We start from the raw sequence: 24434 nt of genomic DNA, 5'->3' as shown, positions 1-24434 counted from the left end.
TTATCAATTAAAAGTAATAAAGTAAATCATACTTGTACCAGCCACTGTTAACAAAAGATACAAAATTGATGTATATAATTGCTAGGTACATAGGAATAAAAAGTAATAAAGTAAATCATACTTGCAAACTTTCCAGCCCGAACTGGTATATGCAGGCCAGCTTCAGCTGATGCTTAAAATCCGAACCTGCCTGTTCTGTAAGATCCACTGGCAAGGTGCTGACAATAGGTATAGCTCTTCTCTTTTTTTTTTCCTCCTTGTTTTCTGATAATCAATTGACCAAACAGAAATTTTCTTACTTTCATTTTTGTTTCTCATGTCACTTCTTTTGCCTAACTGTGCTGTCAGCACTGGAGCAGATTGCTCCAAGCTAGGACCAGCTCAGTAGTGAAATCTGTGCTTAAAACCTTGGTAGAAAAACCCAAAAGGGTACCTGAAATTGAAGGGCATGACCATGCTGGAATCGCCAAAGCATTTATTCTGTAAATTTTCATTTAAGAGCCAGCCTAATCCTCTTTAAGCACTCAAAACAGATGCTAATGCCTAGATACAATATTCAAAAGATAAACTCGTAATATGCAATTGGATGTCTATGTCCTTCCATATGAAAGGATGGTACAGAGATACTTGTCATGCCAATGATGCTTAATCATGGATATAGAACATAATTTGTCATATACCTTAAAGATCGAACTCTTGGAAATAAAATCCCATGAAATCCCCATGGAAATGTTTATATGAATCCATATCACAGCAACTTTGTCAACACGAATATTGTCACATTTCTAAAAAAGTCTTATACCCTAAAGGACAATATTTTACTCTAATAAATCTCTTTACAAATGTTATTCTGAACGTTAATCAGTTATATTTGGTCCAATACAGAAAACCAACTGAAATATTTAAGAAAGCAATGGTAATATCCTACAACCCCAACTTTATGCTAATCTTTCCATGAGTGAAGTGCCTGGCTTTTGAAGGGTGGAAAGGTTAGTCTACAGACCACACATTGCAGAAAGAAAATACAGTATAAAACTTCAGAGGTATCTTTAAGCGTCATTGATATAGTATAAGTTCATGTTCATTTGAACCAAAGAGCTTCAGTTTCCTCCCTTCAGTCAAATTCATCCTTTCTTGCTCTCTAATGCTATCTAAACATTGGAAACATTTCCAATAATTTTACATAGTGGCATAAGTTATCAGTAGAAAAAAGAACTAACAATAATCATAGCAAAATAAGAAGCATTTAAAAATTGGTGCCTTGACTTATTGTAAGTAATATGTTTATTAGTTTTGACTATGGTGTTGCTGCATCACACATACCACAGAGTAAATCTGCAGATTGCCAAGTAAACTTCCAAGGCCTTCCTATATACCAAACCCATTAGCCAAGAATAAGAGCAGATTTCAATAAATAAAATAAAATAAAAAGAAAAACATACTAATCAAACTATACATATCCAGAAACAGAATATTATCATCAGTAGAGGAACTTTCCTACGGCATGCTCAAATTGCCAAATGCTAAAAGCAGGATTTCTGTCTATAGGAAACCATGTGTGGCAACAAAAGGTAATATTTCAGCTTCACGTCAATTGTTCAACTAGTTTAAAGTTGTCATGGAAAAACCAGGTAAACATGGAGAATTTAAAGAAAACAAAGATCTAAATATTTCACACTAGAACATCTAATATCTTTGTATAACAGAATAGTAGATGTTCATTCAGGCAAGCAAAATTTGGTGCCTGATTATCTTTTCTTTGTTGTCAAGTTGCAACCATGAATATTTTTTCAATGATGAGGGAAGCAAATAATGGTGACTAAGAAGAGAGACCATGAGTTGCAAACATGTATTACATAGTGAAAATAAAAGAGCTCCCTCAAATTTCTCTGCTTATGAATTTATACTATGTTGAAATTGTGTTAATATCAACTTTTAGAACTTTGCTACGATGTTTCTGAAGTTCAATATATACTTTTTTGTTGTAATTCTGTATTCTGTTCCATTAAATCTTTAAAAGAATTAATATAAAGACTATGCTATTCCCAAAAGCTACAAGAGAAGTATTCTTCCTGAAAGTATCAAAAGATTCAAAAACAAGACGTGTAGCATTAGTTATATACTTGTAGTTCCAAAAACGTTTTTGTTATAATATATAGTAATTGAACAAAAAAAATAGCAACATAAGACTGCAAATAGGCTGTATAAATTAACAGAAAAGGAAAAGCAAACGGTGAAACTGTGATCACATAGAATTAACTGAAGAAGCACCAAAGGGATTCTCCAGTGCCAAATCAGTCAAAAAAAGGGCAAACCATATAAAAATACAATTGTTTGGATCGAGGTAAGATCTTATGGAGCAACAATCGGCACAGAAGTTTTCAGCATTACGAGAATAAGATTATAGAATGAACATAGCTATCTAATGGTCGTGACCAAATAAAAGTCAAATAAGAGCTCTTCTGGAGACAGAAAAAAGATCAAAGACTAACATCCCTCATGAATCAAACTGTGGATATCAACAACTAGACACTTACGTCACCTACAACAGATGCCAAGAAAAGATATATAAACAAATCAAGCACATGTTACCTGATCAACATCAATTTTATAAGTAGTGACATTTGGGAATTTGTGGCTCTATTCTTCAATTACTGGCACTATAGCTGTGCCTAAAACAAGATAAACTAATAAAAGAAGATCAAACTGTAAAGTTAAAAACTTATGCCATATTTTAGATTCTAGAAACACATTTTTAACATTAGAAGCAGATGCCGGAGGTCGAGAGCCATCTAAACTCAAAACATCAGGGTAAGAAAAAGCACCCAAAAGATTAATTTTCATAAATCTTCAAGATTCTGGTGCACTGCAGCACTGATCCATGCCAAAACAGTTTTTGGACTTTCAGTTATAATGAGACTTCAAATTTTTAACTATTGTTACTTTTCAAATATACCCAACAAAATTTTGGTTTCCATCTTCCCAAAATTATAATTACTCCGAGATTTACTAAATACAACTGTTTTTTGCCAACTGTCACATCATCATAAGACTATCATGTTTCATTAACACATTAGCACAAATTTCAAAACCAGCATACTATTGTGTAATTACTTCGACTGGGAAGTCCAAAATCTGATGTCTTATTTTTTTTTATTCATTTAAGTATTTGAAGCTTGAAAGATGAAGAGTGAAGAAGTACTACTTTAAAGTTTAAATCCTCCTTGCCAAAATCTACAAAAATTTCAAAATCCTCTATTGTTAGATCCCAATATTTATAAATACTATCAACATAGCCAAAAGGCCAAAAGAAGTTTAATATTTTTATTCAAACCAAAATTTCAAGAATTCCCACTCTGGGATCAATAGATCACCTGGATCATACATTAGTAACCCAAATAAATTCCAAGAATCATCCAAAGTATATTTTTTCTGTCAAAAAATTGCATATTCACTATCTATGCAATCAAAATTGCATATCAACTGCTCAAACATCTCATCCACATTATTCAATATATGCAGAAAGAAAAAAGACCCTAAGTCAATCAATGAATTGGACTCTTTTGGCGTGCTCATGGAGCCAAATCAGAGTCCTCTGGTTAATAAGAAGTCTTTAACTAATTTTCAGTCTCCTACTACAGTAAATTTATTTAATGAGGAAAAGTGTGCCTATTTACTCCATGTCAAAACAAGATGGAAATGAGGTAAAGATATTTCCACATGTATGTATGTATATGTGTGTATGTATACATATATATACATACATATGCATACATACATATATATACATACATATATATACATACATATGCATGAACATATATGTTACATCCAAATAGCAGCCTTTCTCTTTATCTTTTTATTTTGGCTACATCTACTTGTGTAAATTCATTCAAACCAAAATAACCGAAGGCCAACTATTCCAATTCCCAAGGTTTATCAGAATCCATACAAAACAAACACAGAGATAGTTCCGGGAGACTATGAAAAGAATCAATAGTGCAAGAATGATACAGAGCATATACCGATCCACTGTTAACTAAATAAAAATAAGTAAAGAAATGAACCCCAAAGCTCTAAATCCCTAATAATACTTATAACATCCTCAAAAAAATGCTGCAAGGATATCGCAGTAAAATAAAGATCATGCACATACAAACAACACCATCAAAGATTAAGGCAGAAACTTACAAGGTCCACACCAAGCGGCCGTGAAGTAAAAGATCGCCCGCAACTTATCATCTGCAACCAAATTGGAGAAGGAATTCTATTTCAAGAAAAAAGAAGGGTAAGAAACACGATTCTCTCCGAACTAGAAACGAAACAAATAAGACCGTAAAAGAACATCCAGGCAAAAATACTTGAAGAACCCACTCACGGTTCGCCTTTTTGAGCGCAGCAGTGACCTGATCCCCCGATCTAAGAAGAACAACATTCGACGGAGCTATTTCCATTCAAGAACTGGGTGAAAAAACCAATCAGATACACAAAATGGAAGTAATAAGGGAGAGTGATTACCGGAAGCGGAGGAGAAGAGTCGGCCGGAAAAGACGGGATGGTCGACCGGGAAGGGGCGATGGGACAAGGAAGGTAACGTAGTGGGCGGCGATGGGAATTCGGACTGGGAAAGAGGAGAAGCGCTTCGGGAGGGAAGAGGAGTGTGCCCGCGGGAAAGAGAACGGAGGAGAGGGCCGGCGACAGTTTTCTTTATGATTTCGATTTCAAACTCGAAAATTATATTAAAATTTCTATAATTATAAAAATAAAATATTTAATCTTATTTCTTATTAATTGTCCTAACGAAAATACTAATAATACTAATAATAAACCGATAATTGATAATATCATGAGAAAAAAAATATTAAATGTTTTACTATGAATTTCAATGTAATTTTTGATAATATAAATATTGAGATGCTAAGAATAATTAATTATATATAATTAGAGAGACGACGATCCGCCCATAGTCAAATTGGCTAACAATTTGGATTAAAATTTAAATCCTATTAGGGTCGAAGATTATGTGATGAATCAATCCATTAAACAAGATATATTTACAAAATAACTAAAATAAATCATGTGAAAATATGAAATTTAAAAGTATTAAGATGTATGATCTGATTCAGAAACCCTAAACCTCCTATCTCTTGTAACATTTTAATTTTCTACTTCTCAATCATATAATGATCAGTTCTTGATTTAATCAATTAAAATCATAATTAGGAGCTAACTTGAAATTTTCATTGAGATGAATAATGTTGAACCCTTTTTTTTTTCTTTTCTTGTAAGTCCTTTTTGGAGAAAATGTTGAATAAAAATTTGTAATAAAATAGTTGAGGCTTTTGCATTGTGTTTTGAGTTCAATGCACTAACTGTATTCTATGCGCAGAAAGAGCAATTATGTTAACTAGCTTCAAAAAAATGGTTCTTATGTCCATATTATGAGCTTATAAATGCTTTATATGTTACATGAACAGCTCTTTGACACGAGTTGATCATAAGATGCAATTTTTTCTTGTGGCATGATTGCTTGATATTTATTGTACACTTCTAAATAAATTAGATACTGATTTAACTCCAATATTATATAGCATAAAAGTGTGCATACCAACACATTTAGGTAGGAAATTATAAAGAAGTTTGGTCAAATTCTCTAAAAAAAGAGTCTCTCGTTTGGACTCAAGTTGGTGCCCATTTTTATTTTTCTATTAAATATTTCTGATAGGACAAACGAAAAAAATCATTGTCCTTTCTATTTTTATGTCAATTATATTATTTTAATAATATTATAATGTTTTTAGCATTTGCACGAAGACACCATGAGCTTATGTAAAGATAATATAATTGACTTATAATCAAATAGAAGCTAATTTATCAACCTTGATTGAATCTCATATATATATATTCTTATTCATCTAATAACAATATATGTAACAAAATTAAAATAATTTATAAAAAAAATATAGTTTTAATAAATTCTCATAAACGCTCTCATTTTCAAAAGTTCTCGTAGAACGTCTCTTCTTTCATAAAAAGATAATTTTACCCCTCTCATCGTAACATAGGGCACCACTTTCGTCCTTGGTTGCCTCGGTCACCGCCTCTAGTCATCTTTACTCATCATCTCTCATCCCCTTAGTTATATTCATATGTGGCTTCGCCTCACATCAATACCCTTCTCTTTTCTCTCTTTCAAAGTTATGGTGTCGTCCATAAAGACAGCATTGAGACTTTCTTTCTTGACTATCGTGCCTATAAAATCAAAAAGAGTGGAGAAGGATCATAAAAATTCGTCTCTACATCTTGTTATCCTCGATCATGCTTCCTGACTTCAACATCCTTGCCCATGGCTCCCTTAGCCACAAAGATGACAATGGAGATAATGAAGGGAAGGGTGGAGAGACAATGGACATCTTGTTATACTTCTTGATGAACTATAATATGATCAATTTTATAAATAAACATCTATTATAAAATATGAGTAACACTAAATCCCTTTAGAGCTCAAATTTTCATTTTTCCTACTCACCCTTGTTGCTGTTCCCTTTCTCTAAGGGGTTGTTATGTAACAAGTATGTAATATCTAACTAAAACATCCATTGATATTATCAACAACAAAGAACATTGTCTCCATGGATACATATATATTATAAATTTTTGAAAATAAGAGTGCTCTATCAAAATTTCTTAAAATTATATATATATTTTTTAAAAAAAATATATTATTTATAATGAATAAAGTTATAGTTTTTTTTTTGAAGATAGTAAAAATAATATAACCATATTTAAAAATCTTGTAACTGACATGGCAATGAATTGACTCATTTTATGGACTGACAAATACAAATCATGAGATTTTTTTGATGTATCAGAAAGAGGTATTTCGAGGATATAAAAAAAAGACAGAAAAATAACGGAATAATTGAAAAACATTGAACACGTGTCAACAGAACAAAATGACAACGTGGTATTGTAATGCTCTTTCGAACGTAGAGACCGTTGACGACAAGAGGACGACCACTACGTCTCCATCAACCCCCACACTTCTCTATAATTACCCCAACTGCCATCTGACCTCGAAACCGTCGTTTTCGGTCGATGAGAGACCGCACACCCGAAAGTCGACCGCCGACACCACCTCTCTCCTTGACCACCCAACCAATACCATGTCCCCACGTGTAAGTAAATTGGTCCCGGTCGAAACGTGGGTCGCCGCTTCTGATTGAGGCGCGCGCTTTTTCTCTATATATTCTTTTTCGCCGGTCGCTCTCTCTAGGGTTTCCAAGGTCAACTCGAGCGCTACCTCTGCCTTCTTCCAGGTTGGTGAAAGAAAGGAGAAATTGGATCATCTTTGTTCAATTTAGGGTTCTGCATCTTTGTCTCTTTGTCTGTTCGATCTCTGTGCCCCAGATTTTCTGGCTGTCGAGTGTTGTGTCACGAATTCGTACGGTTTGGGTCGAACGTAGTGAATTCAGTTCGCAGTTCATTGTTCTAGAATTCAATCGACTCCTCGTTTGGAAAAGGTAAAATAGTTTCAATGCACGAAGTTAGTGACTTCGTTACGTTCGGTTTGCAGGGAACGACGGAGCCTTCGTGGGTAACCCGTTGAGTACGACTTCGCGGGTGAGGAGTGAATCTCGTTCTTGTTTCATTCGTCTTCGAATTCATTTCATGTGTTAATCGATAAAGCAGATCTTTTCCTCCTTTTGGATACCAATCCGTTGCTGGTTTTGTTCATAATTTCTGCTTTATCATGAACTTTTCTGAGCCTCAGTTTTGAGAAAATTTGTTAGCTTTGATTTCGAAGAACTGTTAAATGCCTCCGTTGGAGCAGTTGGGAGCTGTCAATTTATGCAAAAAGAAAAAAAAAAGAGTTTGTGAAACATACACATTCAGTTTAATAAAAAGAGTGATGAACTTAGCTTTGTAACCATATTCTTTACAGTTTGAAGGTGGAGGCTAGTTTCGGGACTCATCTATAAAACATTAGAACTTGGGAAAGAATGCTGAATGTAAATTTGTCACCTCTGAGAATCTTTCAAGGGATCATTTTGACGCTTTGATATTCAAAACAATGAAGTCAGGTTTCATGATTCAGATAATTACGAAAAAAGTGTCACTTAGGCCTCTCTCTTTAGAGTGATTATGGAGAAATTCATTGCTATGCAGTCTCTCCTAATTCCTTAATAATGGCTGCAAACTTCTGCTAAGTAATTGGTGGCCCTATTCTTAGCTCCTGGATCTCTTTCCTGTAGAATGGTAGGATTCAGGTCCTCTCTGGCAGGAGAATCACACACACAAACAAGAAAAAGAAAACAGAGGATTTATATGCAAGTTTTGTAGCATATGTGGCCCTTTTTGTGCAATAGAGATATGAGTAGCCTGTTTCATAGTAGACACTGCTTTAAAGTTAGTTTGGCGTTTAAGTATATCATAGGTATGGAAAGAGAGAACTGAGCGAGGGAAAAAAATGATCTATAGAAGCTCATGTTTACCTGAACAGAGACAGTTGTACTATCCTCTCAATAACATTGCTTCAGTAATGATTCATAAGGATTACAATGTGGTACGACTGTTATATCATCGAGAGTTTCTTGACATACTTGAATTTCTCTAGGGAGAATCTAAATTCTTCTCTCGGGCTTTCTGTTTTTCGGTTTCAATATGATTCTGTGTTGGAAAGTTTATTTACTTTTGTTTCTCTTTGCACCAAAAAGTTCATTACCTATCTATATTGTTTGAATCTATGATATAATATTTTCGATTTGAGTGGCAGGAGCTTTTGGTTAATTTAACTTAGTAGCTGAAATGTTGACAATTTCCTTTATTTTGAGGGTAGGAATACAATATTGCTGGTGTAATTGACTGTTCAGATGTTAGTACCTTCAAGTTTTCTAATTTCTGCAGCATGGAGTTTTTTTTGCTTGTAGTCCTGATGCATTTTCACATGTTCCTTGTTCCATAGTCTCTTCTACCGCAAGAACTGGAAAAACCTTATGTTCATGTCTTCATGAAAGGTATTCAAGCTTCCTTTTCTGCAGCATGCATAACTTACCTATAATTTCAAATATCATAAGGTTGCTCAGTGGTCACAAGTAGAGGGCTGGTTTCTCTACCTACCTTTTTATCTGTTTGTGTGTGTGCCCATTCTTTTCTTTCTCCCAACCAGGGGGTGGGTAGATATTATTGTAGTATTGGTGAAACCAAGTGGAGGAACATTGAGGTGGACATCCTCTTTAATCACCAAGATAGCAAGCAGGAAATCATAACATCATCTGACATACAAGTTATAATATAAAGACTACATGGTTAAGCCTATGGAGCATGAACATGGAATTTGGGAGCTAGTTTGTATTGGACATGTATCCTGCACAGATACACATTGGATATGCTTATGTACATGTCTGATGCATCTGTCTCATGTCTTACATTGATAGGCAGCAAGCCTCAGCGTCTGTCAATTGCCCTTCATAGCTTGAGGAGAAGGAAATGAGGAAGTGGATTTCAAAGATCCTACATGGGCTACTATACATTTCTATTCCTGCCACTGCAGGAGATTTCTAATCAAGAAGGAAAAGCTTGACCCATAGGGTAGAGTCTACCTATTTTAATGCAAAGCAGAAATGTTCATCTTGATGCTGATGACTTCCAGACCTTTGTGATTTGGGAATTTGTTTGAACATTTTTTGGAGGTGTGGATGGGAGGGGAACTCGCGTTGGCTGTGGTTTTAACTGAGTTGTCATGGGTTTGAATACCACAAATCAGGATTGTGAAATGCCTTATTCTAGTCTTCAATGAGAATTAAATCTCAAAAACATACTATTTTTGTGCCAGCATAATCTGATAATTTATTCATCATATCACAAGGACAAGACAATATAATCTTCAAATTTCCAAGTTTCTTATTGAGTTAAGAAACTACAAAATGACTTGTAACTTTAAGACTTGCATGAAATTATAGTTTGTTCTTCTCTGAAATATTATTTTGTTCATATTTATAGTTTACATAAAATTCTGGAGTTAATTTTAAGCACCATAAAATATGTGCACTGGTATTAAGAGTTAGTCCTTTATGCTTTTGCTGTAGTGGGCTCTAAATTTTCAAATTTTCCTTTAATTAAGTCAAAACACACAAGAAATTATGTAGATATTTTTTTTGGGTTGTTGGATAGGTTCCAGCATTGGTACATGATTGCCATTCTTGATTTAACTAACTTAAAAATGAACTCCAAAAATCTGGTCAGTAAAGTAGATAATTCTACGGCCACATTGTAGGGGTAAAAGAAGTTATACTGCTTATTTAACGCAAGCGGAGGCTGCAGTCTCATGTCATATGTTCAATTTTGTTTGATGAAGTTGTTTAGTGACAAGAAACCTGCCTACAATCATGAAAGATAGAAATTGCATAAACTCCACTGACGTTGTTCTTATCACTGAGGATGCTTCTTCAAGTGCTTTTGCTAGGATTCTTCTGATGTTAGACAAAACAGGGACAGTGCAGTATTGGTGGTTTAGGAAATAATGAATTCTACTATTGTCTTGAACTCTTAGTTAACGGTGAACATTTATATGAACTTTCTAGACATTCCTGTCAGAAAAAGCAGAGCTGAATAAGGCAACAAAGCCAGCTCGATGGTGAATGTAATTGTGGATTAGTTTACAGTGCTGAATTAGGCAACAAAGCCAGCTCGAGCTGAATTAGTTAACAGTGAACTTTCTGATAGAAGTATGTTACTGCAGATGCATATTCTGAAATCCCCTACCTGGGTGGCTTTTGTGTCTGCACAACCAAACTGAGGAAGATAAGCAGGAGTAACGTAGGACGAAATGTATATAACCATTGAGCTCAATGGTGAATTAGGATCCATGCTACAGACATCATAGCTTTTATATACTATTCTGAGTTCTAAGTCATGCAGTATCATAAACTGGAACTTCTGAAGTTTAGTAATAAATTACAGCATTTTATTTCAAAAAAAAAATCATACTGTAGAAGATTTGTTTTGTTTACTTTACTCTTGTTTGATTGTCTGCAGGATTTGATAGGAGATGCTTTAACTATTGGCTATCGGTCATTAATTAATATATATCATCTACGTATCTCTTTCCCAGTCATGTTTGGCGCAGTACTGTAGTGGAAAGTGAAGAGTGCTGTGATCATGGAACAGTCAACACAACCATCTCGCCCTGTAATTGGAGTTGTTTCTGGTGCTGCCCAAACAGCATATGCTGCACCAACGTATCAACGGGCTGCGGTGGTTACTGGAGATCCAGAAGTGACAGGTGCTGTACCTCCCCCAACACAAATGACCTCAGCTTATCCTACTAACCCAGCCAATCTTGCAAGCCAGCACCAGCTTGCCTATCAGCAGGTCCAACAGCTCCACCACCAGCAGCACCAACAGCTCCAAGCCTTCTGGGCCAACCAGATGTTGGAGATAGAACAAACTACGGATTTCAAGAACCACAGCCTACCCCTTGCCCGGATAAAAAAGATCATGAAGGCTGATGGGGATGTTCGTATGATCTCAGCTGAGGTCCCTGTGGTCTTTGCCAAGGCATGCGAAATATTTATACTGGAACTGACGCTCAGGTCATGGATCCATACTGAAGAAAATAAGAGGAGAACACTACAGAAGAATGACATTGCTTCTGCTGTTACCAGAACTGACATATTCGACTTCTTGGTCGATATAGTTCCCAGGGACGAGTTGAAGGACGACGGTATCGGGATTGCAAGAGCTGCGTTTCCTGCTGTAGGCGCTCCTGCTGATTCAATTCCTTATTACTATGTGCCAGCACCCTCGCAGGTGCCAGGCCCTGCGATGATGATGGGAAAGCCTGTAGATCAATCGGCTGCTGCGACTATGTATCCTTTTCAGCAGCCTCATTCCGTGGCTTACATGTGGCAGCAGCCTCCAGTGCAGCAGCAATCGGCACAACAGCAACAGCAGGTACCAGATGGTGAGTAAGCTAACATATGTTTTGTCATGGGTTTGGATGTTAAGAGGAACGTCCAGTCGAGTGGCATGTACTCTTTATAATGCGTCAATTGTCCAAGTGGTTGCTAAGATCGTTGTTAGTAGACCTCAGTGGAAGTTTGCTCGTTGCTAAAGCAGCAATAAACTGTGTTCTGTGCCAAGATGAAAATGAAAAGCTCCTCTTGTGTCTTCACCTGAGTATAAACCAGAGATTACTAGTTTCTCATGGATTCCAGATGTGATGGATTTCATCTCTCCCGTTGTGAAGTAGGAGGATCGAACTAATTATTCATTTCGTTTAGTTGACTTTGAGTAGCTCACAATGTTCTGGCAAAATTGCCTTACAAATTTTACCCTGATTGGATCGATATAGGCTAAATAATTAATTATTGCCTGTGAAGATATCATATTAATTTATCCCCAATGGTGTGGATTTCTTACAATGAATCACACTTTTATTGGTCTTCATGAATGAGGGAAGCTTATTAAACATATTACTCGAAGATTATGTGTCGCTGAGACATGTTAAGTGGCAAGATTTGTATCGGTCACGTGATTGGCATCCTTTTCTTCTTGACCATTCTCCACCACGAAGAAATCAACGCCCTTGACAATCTGCAAAGCTCAAACTGACACAGACAGGGGAAGAGAGCAGCGATGGAGTCTCCTTTCAAGGCTGATGTCCTAAATGGGAAGGTGGCTCTCATAACCGGAGGCGGCTCCGGGATCGGCTTAGAGATCTCCACGCAGTTCGGCAGGCATGGCGCCGCCGTCGCCATCATGGGCCGCCGCCGCCAGGTCGTCGACGCGGCCGTCGCCGCCCTCCGGTCCGAGGGGATTCGGGTGAACCCCCCTGCGCTCATCCAAAAGATTTAATCTTTTGTTTGGATTGTTCGTCTATTCCTAATTGTTTGTTGAAACGTCTAGCTTTCGTAGTTTCTGAAGCTCTTTTTCTGTCATCGATCGCGTGGTCTGTTCTGCCAGTTTGCTCCTATTTTATCTATTCCTGTATCAAAGATTCCGTCTTTGTAAAAATTGGGGAGATTCCCTGGAGGGTTTCGCACTGATGCAGTCGTTGCTTGCGTCTTGGGATTATTTTGTCTAATTTTTGAGACGAGCGTTGCCTGTATGCTGCTTTTCTTGAGGAAATGGAAGGCCAGTTTGGCCCGCCTTTCTTTTGATTATTCTTCAGACTTCGGACTACAGGATAGCTACAGATCAAGCAAAACCACTGATCTATTTTGTTGGGTCTAAATATGTCATCATCTGCAATATACTGAGCTATATAAGCTTGATATGATTGCAGGCGATTGGTGTTGAGGGGGATGTTCGTAACCAGGAAGATGCCGCCAGGGTGGTGGAAGAAACGTTTAAGCATTTTGGGAAGCTTGATATTCTTGTCAATGGGGCAGCAGGGAATTTTCTTGCGTCACCAGAGGATTTGTCACCTAATGGTTTTCGGACAGGTAGCTGTTTTCTTTGGCATTTTCGGTGCAATACACAATAGATGTGATCAAAAGCAACTTTCACCATTAACATGTGTGCATTCAAGCCAAATTCTTGGTGGAATTGTTGGTGGAGAGTGTCTTTTGAACAATGAAATCAGTTTTATTGTTTCTAATTCCATCATTGTTCACAAATCTGCTAATATCAAAATTGAATTTCTTGTTGGACATGATGCGAAGGCGATGATTATCTCTCATTTGATAATGAAAAACATTATAAATTTCTCTATATTCATTAGATTACTGTTTTGTGATTGTTTTACACATGAATTTCTTGCTGATAAAGCTGCTAGATTTGGTAAATACTAATTTATGGTTGTACTGTAATTTGACTCTCCAGTTATGGACATTGATTCTGTTGGGACATTCACTATGTCCCATGAAGCTCTGAAGTATCTAAAAAAGGGAGGACCTGGAAAGGGTCCATCTGCAGGTGGCATTATTCTGAATATTAGTGCAACTTTGCACTACACGGCTTCTTGGTACCAGATTCATGTATCTGCAGCCAAGGTATTGTTTACAAGTTTCTACATTTTGGTGTATTTTCATACATTCTCTGTGACTTGTGCCCTTTATCAATAGGCGGCAGTTGACAGTATCACAAGGTCATTAGCCCTAGAATGGGGAACTGATTACAGTATAAGGGTCAACGGCATTGCACCAGGACCAATAGGAGACACTCCTGGAATGAGGAAACTTGCACCAGAAGAAATGCAGAACAATTATAGTGAACTTGGGCCTCTGTATAAGCTGGGGGAGAGATGGGATATTGCAATGGCTGCCCTATATTTGGCTTCTGATGCAGGTTTGTCATTTTTTTGTTGTTGATTGTAATTTTTTATTCTTATTACCCTTCTGCTATTCTTATCTTTGAGGACATGAAAGATAGTTTTGTGTGGTAGGGATGGTTCTATGCTCATTATAATGAATTTATTTATGGCAAATATCTTTATTATGTATAATGGAATTGTGCGGCCGAAGACAAAGTGGGCCCCAGTCATGTGCAGCACTCTCACTCCTTTCCCCTGCCCAATTGCCTAGCGATTGGAAAGCCATGCCTAATATTAGAGGATATAGTGTTTGATGACTAAAATAAATGTGTCATAATTGACAGCTATGTGAAAGAAGTCATGATTATTGGTGGTAGCCAGAGGTATAACTTTTCTTTTATCATAGTACCATGTGCATAACTAGAGATGATCTAGATAATTTTGGAGTAGTTACTGAGGTGTTAGAACTGACATTGTGAAGTAGCATGAGTCCTGATTCTTTGATGTTCTAACCTTTGGAAGAACAAATACTTGGAATGCTTATGTTTGGCTGAAGGAGTTTTCATTCTCTCTCTCTCTTCATTCTTTTCTCTTGTCCTATAATTTCCCTACATCACTTTGCTTTTGCAAATTTATACATGTGTCAGTCATTTTAGTAGTCGATCTTACTGGGTGGTTCAAGTATCATCCATTATATCTCTCTGTACACCTATACATGATCCAAGTCACTAAAACTTCTGGTATTAGGAAGAAACAGCAACTTTGTTTACCATAGGACAATGACAACATCAGCACTGCAGAATGCTGGACTCTGTATCCACTGACACTGGCAAAAGACTTGTGCGAATGGGTCATCTGTTTTTTGATGGTTTAGCCTTTTGACCCTTTTTTTTTCTGTGCAAAGGGTAAGTGACAAAGGCGGGATTCGAGCGCAGGATCTTATGATATACTGCCAAAGTCTTTACCAGCCAAGTTAGCTGATATTTTAATTTTTTGACATTGAGCAAATAATCTGTGCCATCGAACAAATCTACACTGTAATATTGCTAGGATGCCATACAGTTTTTCCAAATGGTTAAGATCTAAACTTTGTGCCATAGTATACTTCACTTGATTTGTTATAAAGACATATAGCATTGAATGTGCTTTATATATGTTATTGTGGAACTGTCATTTCATTTTCTGGATGATGTTTTAACCAGACCATATATATGCATCGTACCCCTAGCATGCCATCAACCAGCCTGTGTATGCTGTCACCTATCCCATCTGACCTGCATCCTAATTTTTCCTCAATCAGCATAATTCTACAAGTGAACAAGAAAGAGATTTATCCTGTCTGCTCTTACTCCACCATAGTATTGTACCATATTCTTCCTGACTGCCTTTTCTTAGAATGCTTGGGTAATAGCTTCATGAAAAGGCTTGATTCAGTTTCAAAATCAGTCCTGCACCCTTCTTGCAAGCTAACATTGTTTGCTCAGAACATGGAGATGTGTTTTTACAATATAGGTGCTATTCCCAATCCCAGAAAAAATGTACAATCATTCCTTGTTTTCTCCTAGTATTCAGGATAGCTAGCTAGCCATCTGTCCCTAGTGTGGAATGCCTCGTGTACTGCTGCTCTATGATGTTCAATTTCTTTTATATCTGGGGTGCATGAAAGTCATGCATCCATATTGACCAAAACTCATCTGAAACTCTTTGTGGATAAGGTCAGAAGATATTTGGGAAAAGTGCGTTGGTGATTTGTCTTTTGGTTACTTTTGGATCTGTGAAGGTTTGCTCATTAACTGATAAAATGTCAGTGCTTTACATATTATATTGCCTTGTCTAAGCAAACTTCTTCTAGAAATGTACTACCGATTTTGTTTATGGTGGCTGAGCTGGTTATTGACAAGGATTGAAAGTCTAAGTGGCCTTCATATCTTTAGCAGTATATATAAAAGTCAAATCACTTTTGATCAAACACTTATCTTCATAATTCCTGCACATATTATCTTAGCGTGTTGTAAAAGTATGATGCATATACTTGCTATCTATTACCATGTTATGACTGACTTGCTATCTATAGGACAATATATATAGTTTATTTAATGATAGGTTACTTTCATCCTAGGATGGCTAAAAATTGGTCTTGATGTCATGTACCATCAAAGTAAATAATAGTTGTTAACTGATAGTTCACAAGAACCTAAATGTTCAATTAAAAAGCCTTTTTGATATTGTCATCTTCCTTATTCCATCATATCATGTTTTTACGAGCAAAGTATTTTTTTTTATATTCTACGTTTAGACCCCTCTATGTAACATCAATGTTGTAGTACTATGGGAATCAACATTCAGTCTGTTTACTGCTTGGCTCTGTGTGCCAGATCGATATGTAAAAGCTTCCCCTTTCTAGCACTTCTCTTTATCCTTGATTCTACAATTCATCTAATGCTGTTCAAAAATCTTGTAAATTTGTTTCCATCTACAGACCTGCTACTTTTTCATATGTATGCAAAATTTTACATGTGACCTTGTTCACTACATTTTGAAGGCAAATATGTGAATGGGACTACGGTGGTCGTCGATGGAGGACTTTGGTTGAGCCGCCCTAGGTACATTGCCAAGGAAGAAGTAAGAAAGTTATCAAGGGTCGTGGAGAAGAAATCGAGGAATTCAGCTGTCAACATCCCAACCAGCAAACTGTAGTCGGTAGCAGTGCCTCTCTGTTATTCACGATATTCTCGTATGTCTGAAGCTTGATGCTTGATATATACTACCACGCAATGATTTCCGAACATCATCCCTTGAGATTTCTCATATCAAAATTTCGAAAGTAACTTTCTACGATTACATACATTCTGGGTTTTATTTGTACCTAATTCTAGACAAACCATAATTGCACTTGGAGACAAATTATAATTTTCTGTTTGTACTACCAAGTTTTCTAATTGATCTTTTTTCCTCTTCACCAGGCCGATTTTTAGCTTTATATTTTGCTTGTGTAGGAGTCAAATCTCTAACATCGAGTTCCATTATTTTTCTGGAAACTTATTACTACTAGTTTGGCATCACATAGGTCACAGGATCAGTCACATAGGAGGAAACATGGAATTTGTTACTGTACTCTCTTCTTAGTAGATTACAAAATTGTTTAGCCTTGTTGATTCTTTCCTAATTTGAACTCAGTTCGACATAGATTACAAGCAATAAACATTATGCAGTGTTAGAGATATCATGTATAATACAATATAATTAAGCTGTAGTAGCAGTAGATGAGTGTGCAATGGAATCAGCTCCTTAACCAGAGTATGCATAGAGTGTTGATTTCGCCATTGATCTGATCACAGATCACCGATGACATCAAGACATGTTGCAAAGACCAAAGAAGGTGGTGGTGGTGGTGGTTGAGTTCTGGAGAGAGGACTCATGCAGTAGTGATTGCGTGGTTCAATGAATGGCGAGTAGTAGTTGTTCGGGCAGCCATTACTGGAAAGTAGAGTTGCAGAGATTGATATTATGGCGCCCGAGAAAGGGAATGAAGGAGAAGGAGGAGGAGGGGAGGGATTGGTGGATGACAGAAAACCCTAACAATAGGTTTCCTTTACAGGAAGCTAATCATGTTCTTTGACGCCTACAGATGGATGACTCATGACATGTAAAGAGAGGCTGACAAAGATGATCAAACAACCGGTGATCAGATGCTTCCTTGCTCAAGCAACCTGCAAACACATCTTTCCATCAATTTCCTTTTGTCATCGCTGAAGATTACGGAACAAGCTTAGACCTTTGCTGTCAAGTAAGTGTCAAACACTAATCACAGATTTCTCTTCCTTTCTTTTTGTGGGTCTTTGATCGAATTGTTGTTTGCCTCCATAACAATGCTTATTCCAAGTCATTTACATTCTTGAAATGAGCAATACAACTCATTATGGTTTACACACAGACTCACACAGTTATCTGTGGAAGTTTCATCAGATGAAACCACTAATTATGTGCCTTTTTGCCTTCTGAGTTGGGTTGCAGAAATCTATGGGCAAAGTACAACTTCGAGAAATCTGAAGCAGATCACAAGCCAAACCTCAATTGCATGTGATCTGCTAAATGTAGCAAAATATGAGGATTGCTTTTCCCTGCTGGCCTGTGATCATCTGCATGACAAGAACACTGAACAAGTAATAACATGATCAGTGAAATTTTGCTGCCCAAAAATAAAAAAGTATATAAGCTGAGCTAAAAGAACAGTCCAATTGAGTTACCCAAGTTATTACTTGGGATGCTTCAGAAACTATCGATGAATATATATAAATATATTTCATATACATACCCTGGAAATATAAATCACATGATCAACACCAACCCTACAAGCAAAGCAGATGGAAATCTACAGAAATGATATTGTTCAGATATTTATGATTAGAAGAAAACAGAGCTCAAAATGGCACACAAACTATCCCCTCCAATTTCTTTTACTCAATACATCTCTGAGTGGAAGTCTTCAGGTCATTTTGGAGGAATGAATCTTCAAATCCATCTATAATTATCATTGTTCAATCGCATTACCAGATGTCGAGAACAAAGTAGCTGCACAGAATTAAACAACCAACATTAAGATGGATCACTAATTAGTCGAGACATTAATCCTCACATTTAGCTCTCAGCCAAGTAACACTAGGAGGATGTGTTCATCCTCAAACCAAGTAAAGGGATCAACAACATTTTTGAAGGGATTACAAATCTTTATCTAGAAGTACCACTCTCACTAAAACCATCAGATGTCAACCAACCAACATTAAGCTGATTTACTCATTAGCTGAGACAACTGCTACTTGTTTATCCATAACAATGCTATTAATGATCATCAGCCGGTCGAGTACTTTGCTAAGGAAAGGCATCCCTTGATTCTCTATATTTATCTTGTGAGACTGTAAGAATGAAATACAAAATTCAGTTTCCGAGAAATGGATCATACACAATCAAATACTACGCACATTGCATGAAGTTTTGGTAGAGAGGTCATCGGAGGTGGTGATGATGATGATGATGAGGAGGAGGAGGAGGAGGAGGAGGAGTGTGATGTGTGAAACCTTGAAACTTTCTGACATCAAAGTCTTGGGTGCTGAAGAAGGAAAGTGCTCGAGTGGGCAGAAGGCATTAGACGAACACCACCCATGTGCACACAGTATATATTTATGAGGAATTGTGACTGTCTGTCTGTTTCCTATCTGAGTCGAGGTTTCAGCTGTCTAATTCCACATCCTTCCCCTTGAGGCAAAACCCTAGTTTCCTAAGCATTGCATGTTCACATAGAAGGGAAGAATACCAAGAAGGGGAAGGGCCACCAGGTCAGAGGCAGTTAACAGTCCACAACAACGTTCTCTTCATGCTCCACTTTGATGGCCATGCAACCAGGACATGGAGATCTCAGGGAATTACTGCGAACCCTAGCACACATCATTCTTCTTCTCCTGCTAATTCTCCAAGATGGCAATGCTGGAAATGTGTTTGAAGTCAATCACATGCCTGTGGATGCAGATATGACCTTGGTGATGGTAAAAGAGAAGGAAGATGAGATCACAAAGCAAGTTTCATGTAACATGCGCTGGTAAGATCTACATTAACAGCAAGACTCAAAGGAGGAAGTAATTAGCTGGTCGTAAAAGGATTCATATTTAGGAGGCTGTGAGGTTTATTCTCTCCCTACAGCAAAGGCCTGTAGAGGCTACACCTATATAATTCTCTCCCTACATCTCAGTCTACAAGCAAGTCTCTCAGCAGGTAAACTCAAAAAACCCATCTTTTTTCTGCCTCTCCCTCTCTCTCTCTCTCTCTCTCTTTATACTCCTTCCTCTTCTTCTCACCTCTTTTTCTGTGGAGACCTTCTTGCATCACCTTGATCTCAAGAAGAAGAAAAAAGAAGTATCATTTGATGCTTCAAACGAAAATTTCTACTTTCGATGACAGCATAACGAGATCCAACTTCAGCTTGTTTTCTAGTTTGAACCTTTCTTTTCTATTTAATCTCTTGGAGTTGGTTTCTGCAACCTTAAACCTGCAAATTTTCAGCTGGCAAAGAAGGATGACTGCACTCGTTTCCTGTTTCTTTTTTCTTTCAGAAGAAGAGAGGATTCAGCAAAATTAGCTTCCATGGGTCGCGGAAAGATAGAGATCAAGAGGATCGAGAACCCAACAAACCGCCAAGTCACCTTCTCCAAGCGGCGAGGAGGGCTCCTGAAGAAGGCAAACGAGCTTGCTATACTATGCGATGCACAGGTTGGAGTCATCATCTTCTCCAGCACCGGCAAGCTGTTTGAATACTGCAGTCCACATTTGAGGTATATATGCATATGAAAGCTCTTTTACTCTCACGAATCATCTTTTTCTTCTCTCTTGAATTCTCTTCTTGAGATGTAGTAATAGTATGATAGCTTCTAAGGGACAAACAAAAAAACAAAAGGAACAGAAGAGAAGTATATAACTTTTAGTCTGAGCTTGAGATCATACTAAATGTCTTTCCCATATATTTGTTGCAGTTCATTTCCTCTGTCACATTAAGGTTATTATGTCTTATGTTCAGCAACCTTCATTTTCTTTATCTTGGAAATCATCTTCTTGGACTACCCTATATCTTAATTTCTATGATAATTTTTTTGCTGTTGCAAAGTAGATGATTAATATATATTGATTACTTTTCTTTCTTTGCCCATTGCTTGCTTCCAAGTTCGATCAGAGGCTTGTCTTGATCTTCTAATGGGTGGTTTTGGATGAGATATATTGGCATTAGTCTTGCTTTCCAAGTTGAATTATACTCTTATTTTTTTTGATATACTTAGAAAAAAATAACGATGGAAAAAAATTATCATATGATGCCGATACCATCGAATACATAGCATTTGCATTAATTCTTCTGGCTAAACCTAATGATCACATCAATTCTTCTGACTATGAGAAATGTATCTATCATCTTCCTTTCGCCTGTATGCAAAAAATATGCCCTTAATTTTCAAGAACAAATTTGAGGAAGGGAATTATACACATTCATATCTTAGTTTCTTGTTTTTCTTAACTGCACACTCGACCTTATATAAGCTTTCTCTTCTCTTTGTCTCCTTGAATCACACTCTTTCTATGCCTTATGCCCGCTGCCTCATCATTTTGATGTACAAACACAAACATGTTAAGGTGAAGCTTGCATGAACAGTACAGGAGAAAAGGTCATCTGATATGATCATCAATCTTCATTTGATTCACACAGCAATAACAACATTGTTTCCTTTGGTTTTAGCTTAAATTTTGGATCAGACGTTTATTAAAACTTCTTGCTAGTGCTATATCCAAAAAAATCGCCAATATATGGCATCATGAGTCGATTACTATCAGAAATTACCTTTTGTACTCTCTTTCTTGGCTTTGTTTTCTGAGTTTCTATTCTAATCTCCTTTCACCAAAGTTGAAATGAACTGTTTAGCAAAAGATCTCTAGGATTTTTGTCTCAAATAACCCTAAATGAACAGAAGGATGACAGATTTGAATAGTCATCTCTACTACACACACTCAAACATCAAATTTATTGATAGGTGTATAGGGAAAAGTTATCTTTATATATATATATATATATCACATATTAGCATCTTACTCTGATGCATAATTAGCTCCTAAACAATTCAATTTGCAGCATGCGACAACTCATCGAACGGTATCAGAGAGTCACCAACACTCATTTTGAGGAGATCAACAGTCAGCAGGTATGACTTCCACCCCACCTGATTGGTGATCAGTTGCTTCAGCTTTCATACTTCATTCTATGTTTCCACTTAAGCAAATCATTTGTGAGATATCGAGGATGAGAGACGAGAACGATAAGCTCCAGGCAAGCATGAGGCAGTTCACCGGGGAAGACTTGGCTTCGTTGACTTTGAATGAGGTGAATCAACTCGAAGAACAGTTAGAGTACTCTGTCAACAAGGTTCGAGCAAGGAAGGTAATGTGTTCTATCACCTAAACCAACATCCTTCTTGAAGGTAATAGATTAGCAGATTGGTGCAAGACTTTTGACTCATTTTGCTGATTGTGAGACCAATTACTGAGTCTAATGGCTTGGTTTTGTTCCTCACCGTGGTGAACTTAGTTCTTTTATTAGCTTTGATGAGCATATATTAGCAGATTGGTGCAAGATTTTTGACTCATTCTTCTGATCGCGAGACCAATTACTCCATCTTATGGCTTGGTTTTGTTCCTCAGTGTGACAAACTTATTCTTTTATTAGCCTTGATGATGAGTATAGATTAGCTGATTAGTGCAAGATCTTTGACTCATTTTGCTGATTTTGAGACCAATTACTAAATCTTATGGCATGGTTTTGTTCCTTGCCGTGATGAACTTATTCTTTTATTAGCTTTGATGAGCATAGATTAGCAGATTAGTGCAATATTTTTGACTCATTTTGCTGATTGTGAGACAAATAGTACTGAAAACACACCTCCAAATGCTAGCTTGAAGTATTCATCTGTGCTTCTTCACTGATACTTTTGCATCGAAGTGCTTAATATATATATATATATATATATATATATATATATATATATATATATATAAAAGCTTAAATTGTTTTACCAAATGATGAGTTTAGGAATAATTAGATTGGAAAGAGGTTTTGAGCTTTCTGAAACAATACAGTATGATTCATGGGCAGAAGAAACCTAAAGGGAAGAACTGAGAATCTATTGGAACCAAAGTACAGCAACTTTTCATGATTGTCATGATGTGTGGTTTGTGATTATTCATGAGAATCTTTCAATGCATCAAAATCTCCATAAAGAAATCATAGAGACAAGATAAAATCCAGTAAAAGGAAAATAAAAAAAAGGACAAATACTCCTCAAGTCTTTGGCTGTCTCACCAAATCTCCTTAGTGCTCTCTCTTGCTGTTTCCAATGAAGTCAAGCTTTGTGTAATTAGTGCTCTCTCTCTCTCTTACTGTTTCCTCCAGCATCAGCTGCTGCACCAACAACTGGAGAATCTGCGTCGCAAGGTAAGTTCTCAGCTAGATGGACCAGCATTTGCCTTCCTCCCGCTAAGTGTACGTCTCCTGACAGGAGCACATTTTGGAAGATGAGCACAACTATCTCTGCCGCGTGGTGAGCAGTCCATGCTAGACATGCAGCGGTTCTACCTTTGTCTTCCTGGATATAGATATGTTCTCCTGCTAAAATTTTCCGGTGGCTGTTGACGGCAGCTTGCGGAGCATCAGGCGGCGATGGAGCATCAGCAGGTGGTGGCCATGGAGCACAAGGTGGGGGACGTGCCGATGCTGGAACACTTCGGCCACCTCTACGCCGAGGAGCCGTCGCGGAACCTGCTGCAGTTGTCGCCCCAAATGCACGCTTTCCGGCTGCAGCCGACGCAGCCCAACCTGCAGGAGGCCACCTTCCAGGGACACTACCTGCAGCTGTGGTAATCAAAGCTCCAAGCATCTTGATACTGAGTCACTGCATTAGGGTTTCTGTGGAACTCTTTGGCTCCACTGGCTTGATCTCTTGCATGGTCTTTGGCAGAGTCTGAAGCTTCAGCAGAAGAAACGACGAGGAGGAAGACGAGTCTTCACTTTCCTAGCTAGAATTCTCTTATATGGCAAATAATATAATCTAGACTTTGGTGTGAACTTTTCTCTGTGTCTTCTTAGCTTATGAACTTAGATCGGAAAGAACAGTTGCATGCATGCAACATGATGTGTGTGTGTATGTGTTTGCATGTCCTAAGTAGGTAGAGAGAGATGCAACATTGGCATAAATCTGTCATCCCAATGCAGATATGATTGACCTCCACGACTGCATGCTCTGTTCAACTTGGCTTATAGGTCAAGGAAATCAAAGCTCACAGAAAGATCATTCGAGGATCTCTCTGTGACATTATTAGTTCCCTTCCCTCTTTGAATGTAAACATGATTAGTTTTAATGTATAGGAAAGCTTGCCGAGTCCATGTTTTTTTAATATTTAGTCTACCAAAAGAAATAATTACAGTTTAAAATAGTCAAAGAAAAAAAAATAGTATAAGAAACAAAAAAAAAGAAATAAATGAAACACAGATAGAAGTCATATTGAATTTTAATAAACATAAATTAGGTAGATAAAATAATAATAAGTTTGGATAAAATTAGATATAAGCAAATGATAAATATAAAATATAAAA

At 37.1% G+C, this 24434-nt stretch overlaps 3 protein-coding genes across 9 annotated transcripts; all 3 read left to right on the top strand.

Moving 5' to 3' along the window:
- Positions 1–7234: 7234 nt before the first annotated feature.
- Positions 7235–12192, top strand: LOC135585234 (nuclear transcription factor Y subunit C-4-like). 7 transcript variants are annotated; one of them, XM_065141458.1, is made up of 4 exons: positions 7267–7319; positions 7577–7623; positions 8966–9017; positions 11038–12192. In XM_065141458.1, the coding sequence occupies exon 4, from the start codon at positions 11161–11163 to the stop codon at positions 11971–11973; it is 813 nt and encodes a 270-aa protein (XP_064997530.1). In that variant the 5' UTR covers positions 7267–7319; positions 7577–7623; positions 8966–9017; positions 11038–11160; the 3' UTR covers positions 11974–12192. The 7 variants fall into 7 exon arrangements, with proteins under 7 accessions (XP_064997532.1, XP_064997531.1, XP_064997530.1 ...); XM_065141463.1 differs by having other exon boundaries at positions 7303–7319; positions 11114–12192; XM_065141459.1 differs by lacking the exon at positions 8966–9017 and having other exon boundaries at positions 7266–7319.
- Positions 12193–12511: 319 nt separating this feature from the next.
- On the top strand, positions 12512–17216 carry LOC103979005 (peroxisomal 2,4-dienoyl-CoA reductase [(3E)-enoyl-CoA-producing]). Its single transcript, XM_009394996.3, has 5 exons — positions 12512–12825; positions 13289–13448; positions 13828–13997; positions 14070–14292; positions 16800–17216. Exons 1-5 carry the CDS (start codon positions 12640–12642, stop codon positions 16952–16954), a joined length of 894 nt encoding a protein of 297 aa, XP_009393271.2. The 5' UTR covers positions 12512–12639; the 3' UTR covers positions 16955–17216.
- Positions 17217–19903: 2687 nt separating this feature from the next.
- Positions 19904–24150, top strand: LOC103979006 (MADS-box transcription factor 29-like). Its single transcript, XM_009394997.3, has 8 exons — positions 19904–20023; positions 20362–20580; positions 21921–21990; positions 22065–22226; positions 23235–23276; positions 23341–23382; positions 23481–23698; positions 23800–24150. Coding segments are annotated over exons 2-8 (723 nt in total). The 5' UTR covers positions 19904–20023; positions 20362–20392; the 3' UTR covers positions 23801–24150.
- The last annotated feature ends 284 nt before the right edge of the window (positions 24151–24434 follow it).

The sequence above is a fragment of the Musa acuminata genome, chromosome BXJ3-3 (genome assembly GCF_036884655.1).
Source record: "Musa acuminata AAA Group cultivar baxijiao chromosome BXJ3-3, Cavendish_Baxijiao_AAA, whole genome shotgun sequence".
In the NCBI taxonomy this organism is placed as follows: domain Eukaryota; kingdom Viridiplantae; phylum Streptophyta; class Magnoliopsida; order Zingiberales; family Musaceae; genus Musa; species Musa acuminata.
Note: the sequence above shows the minus strand (reverse complement) of the source record. Positions and strands in the feature narration are given on the sequence as shown.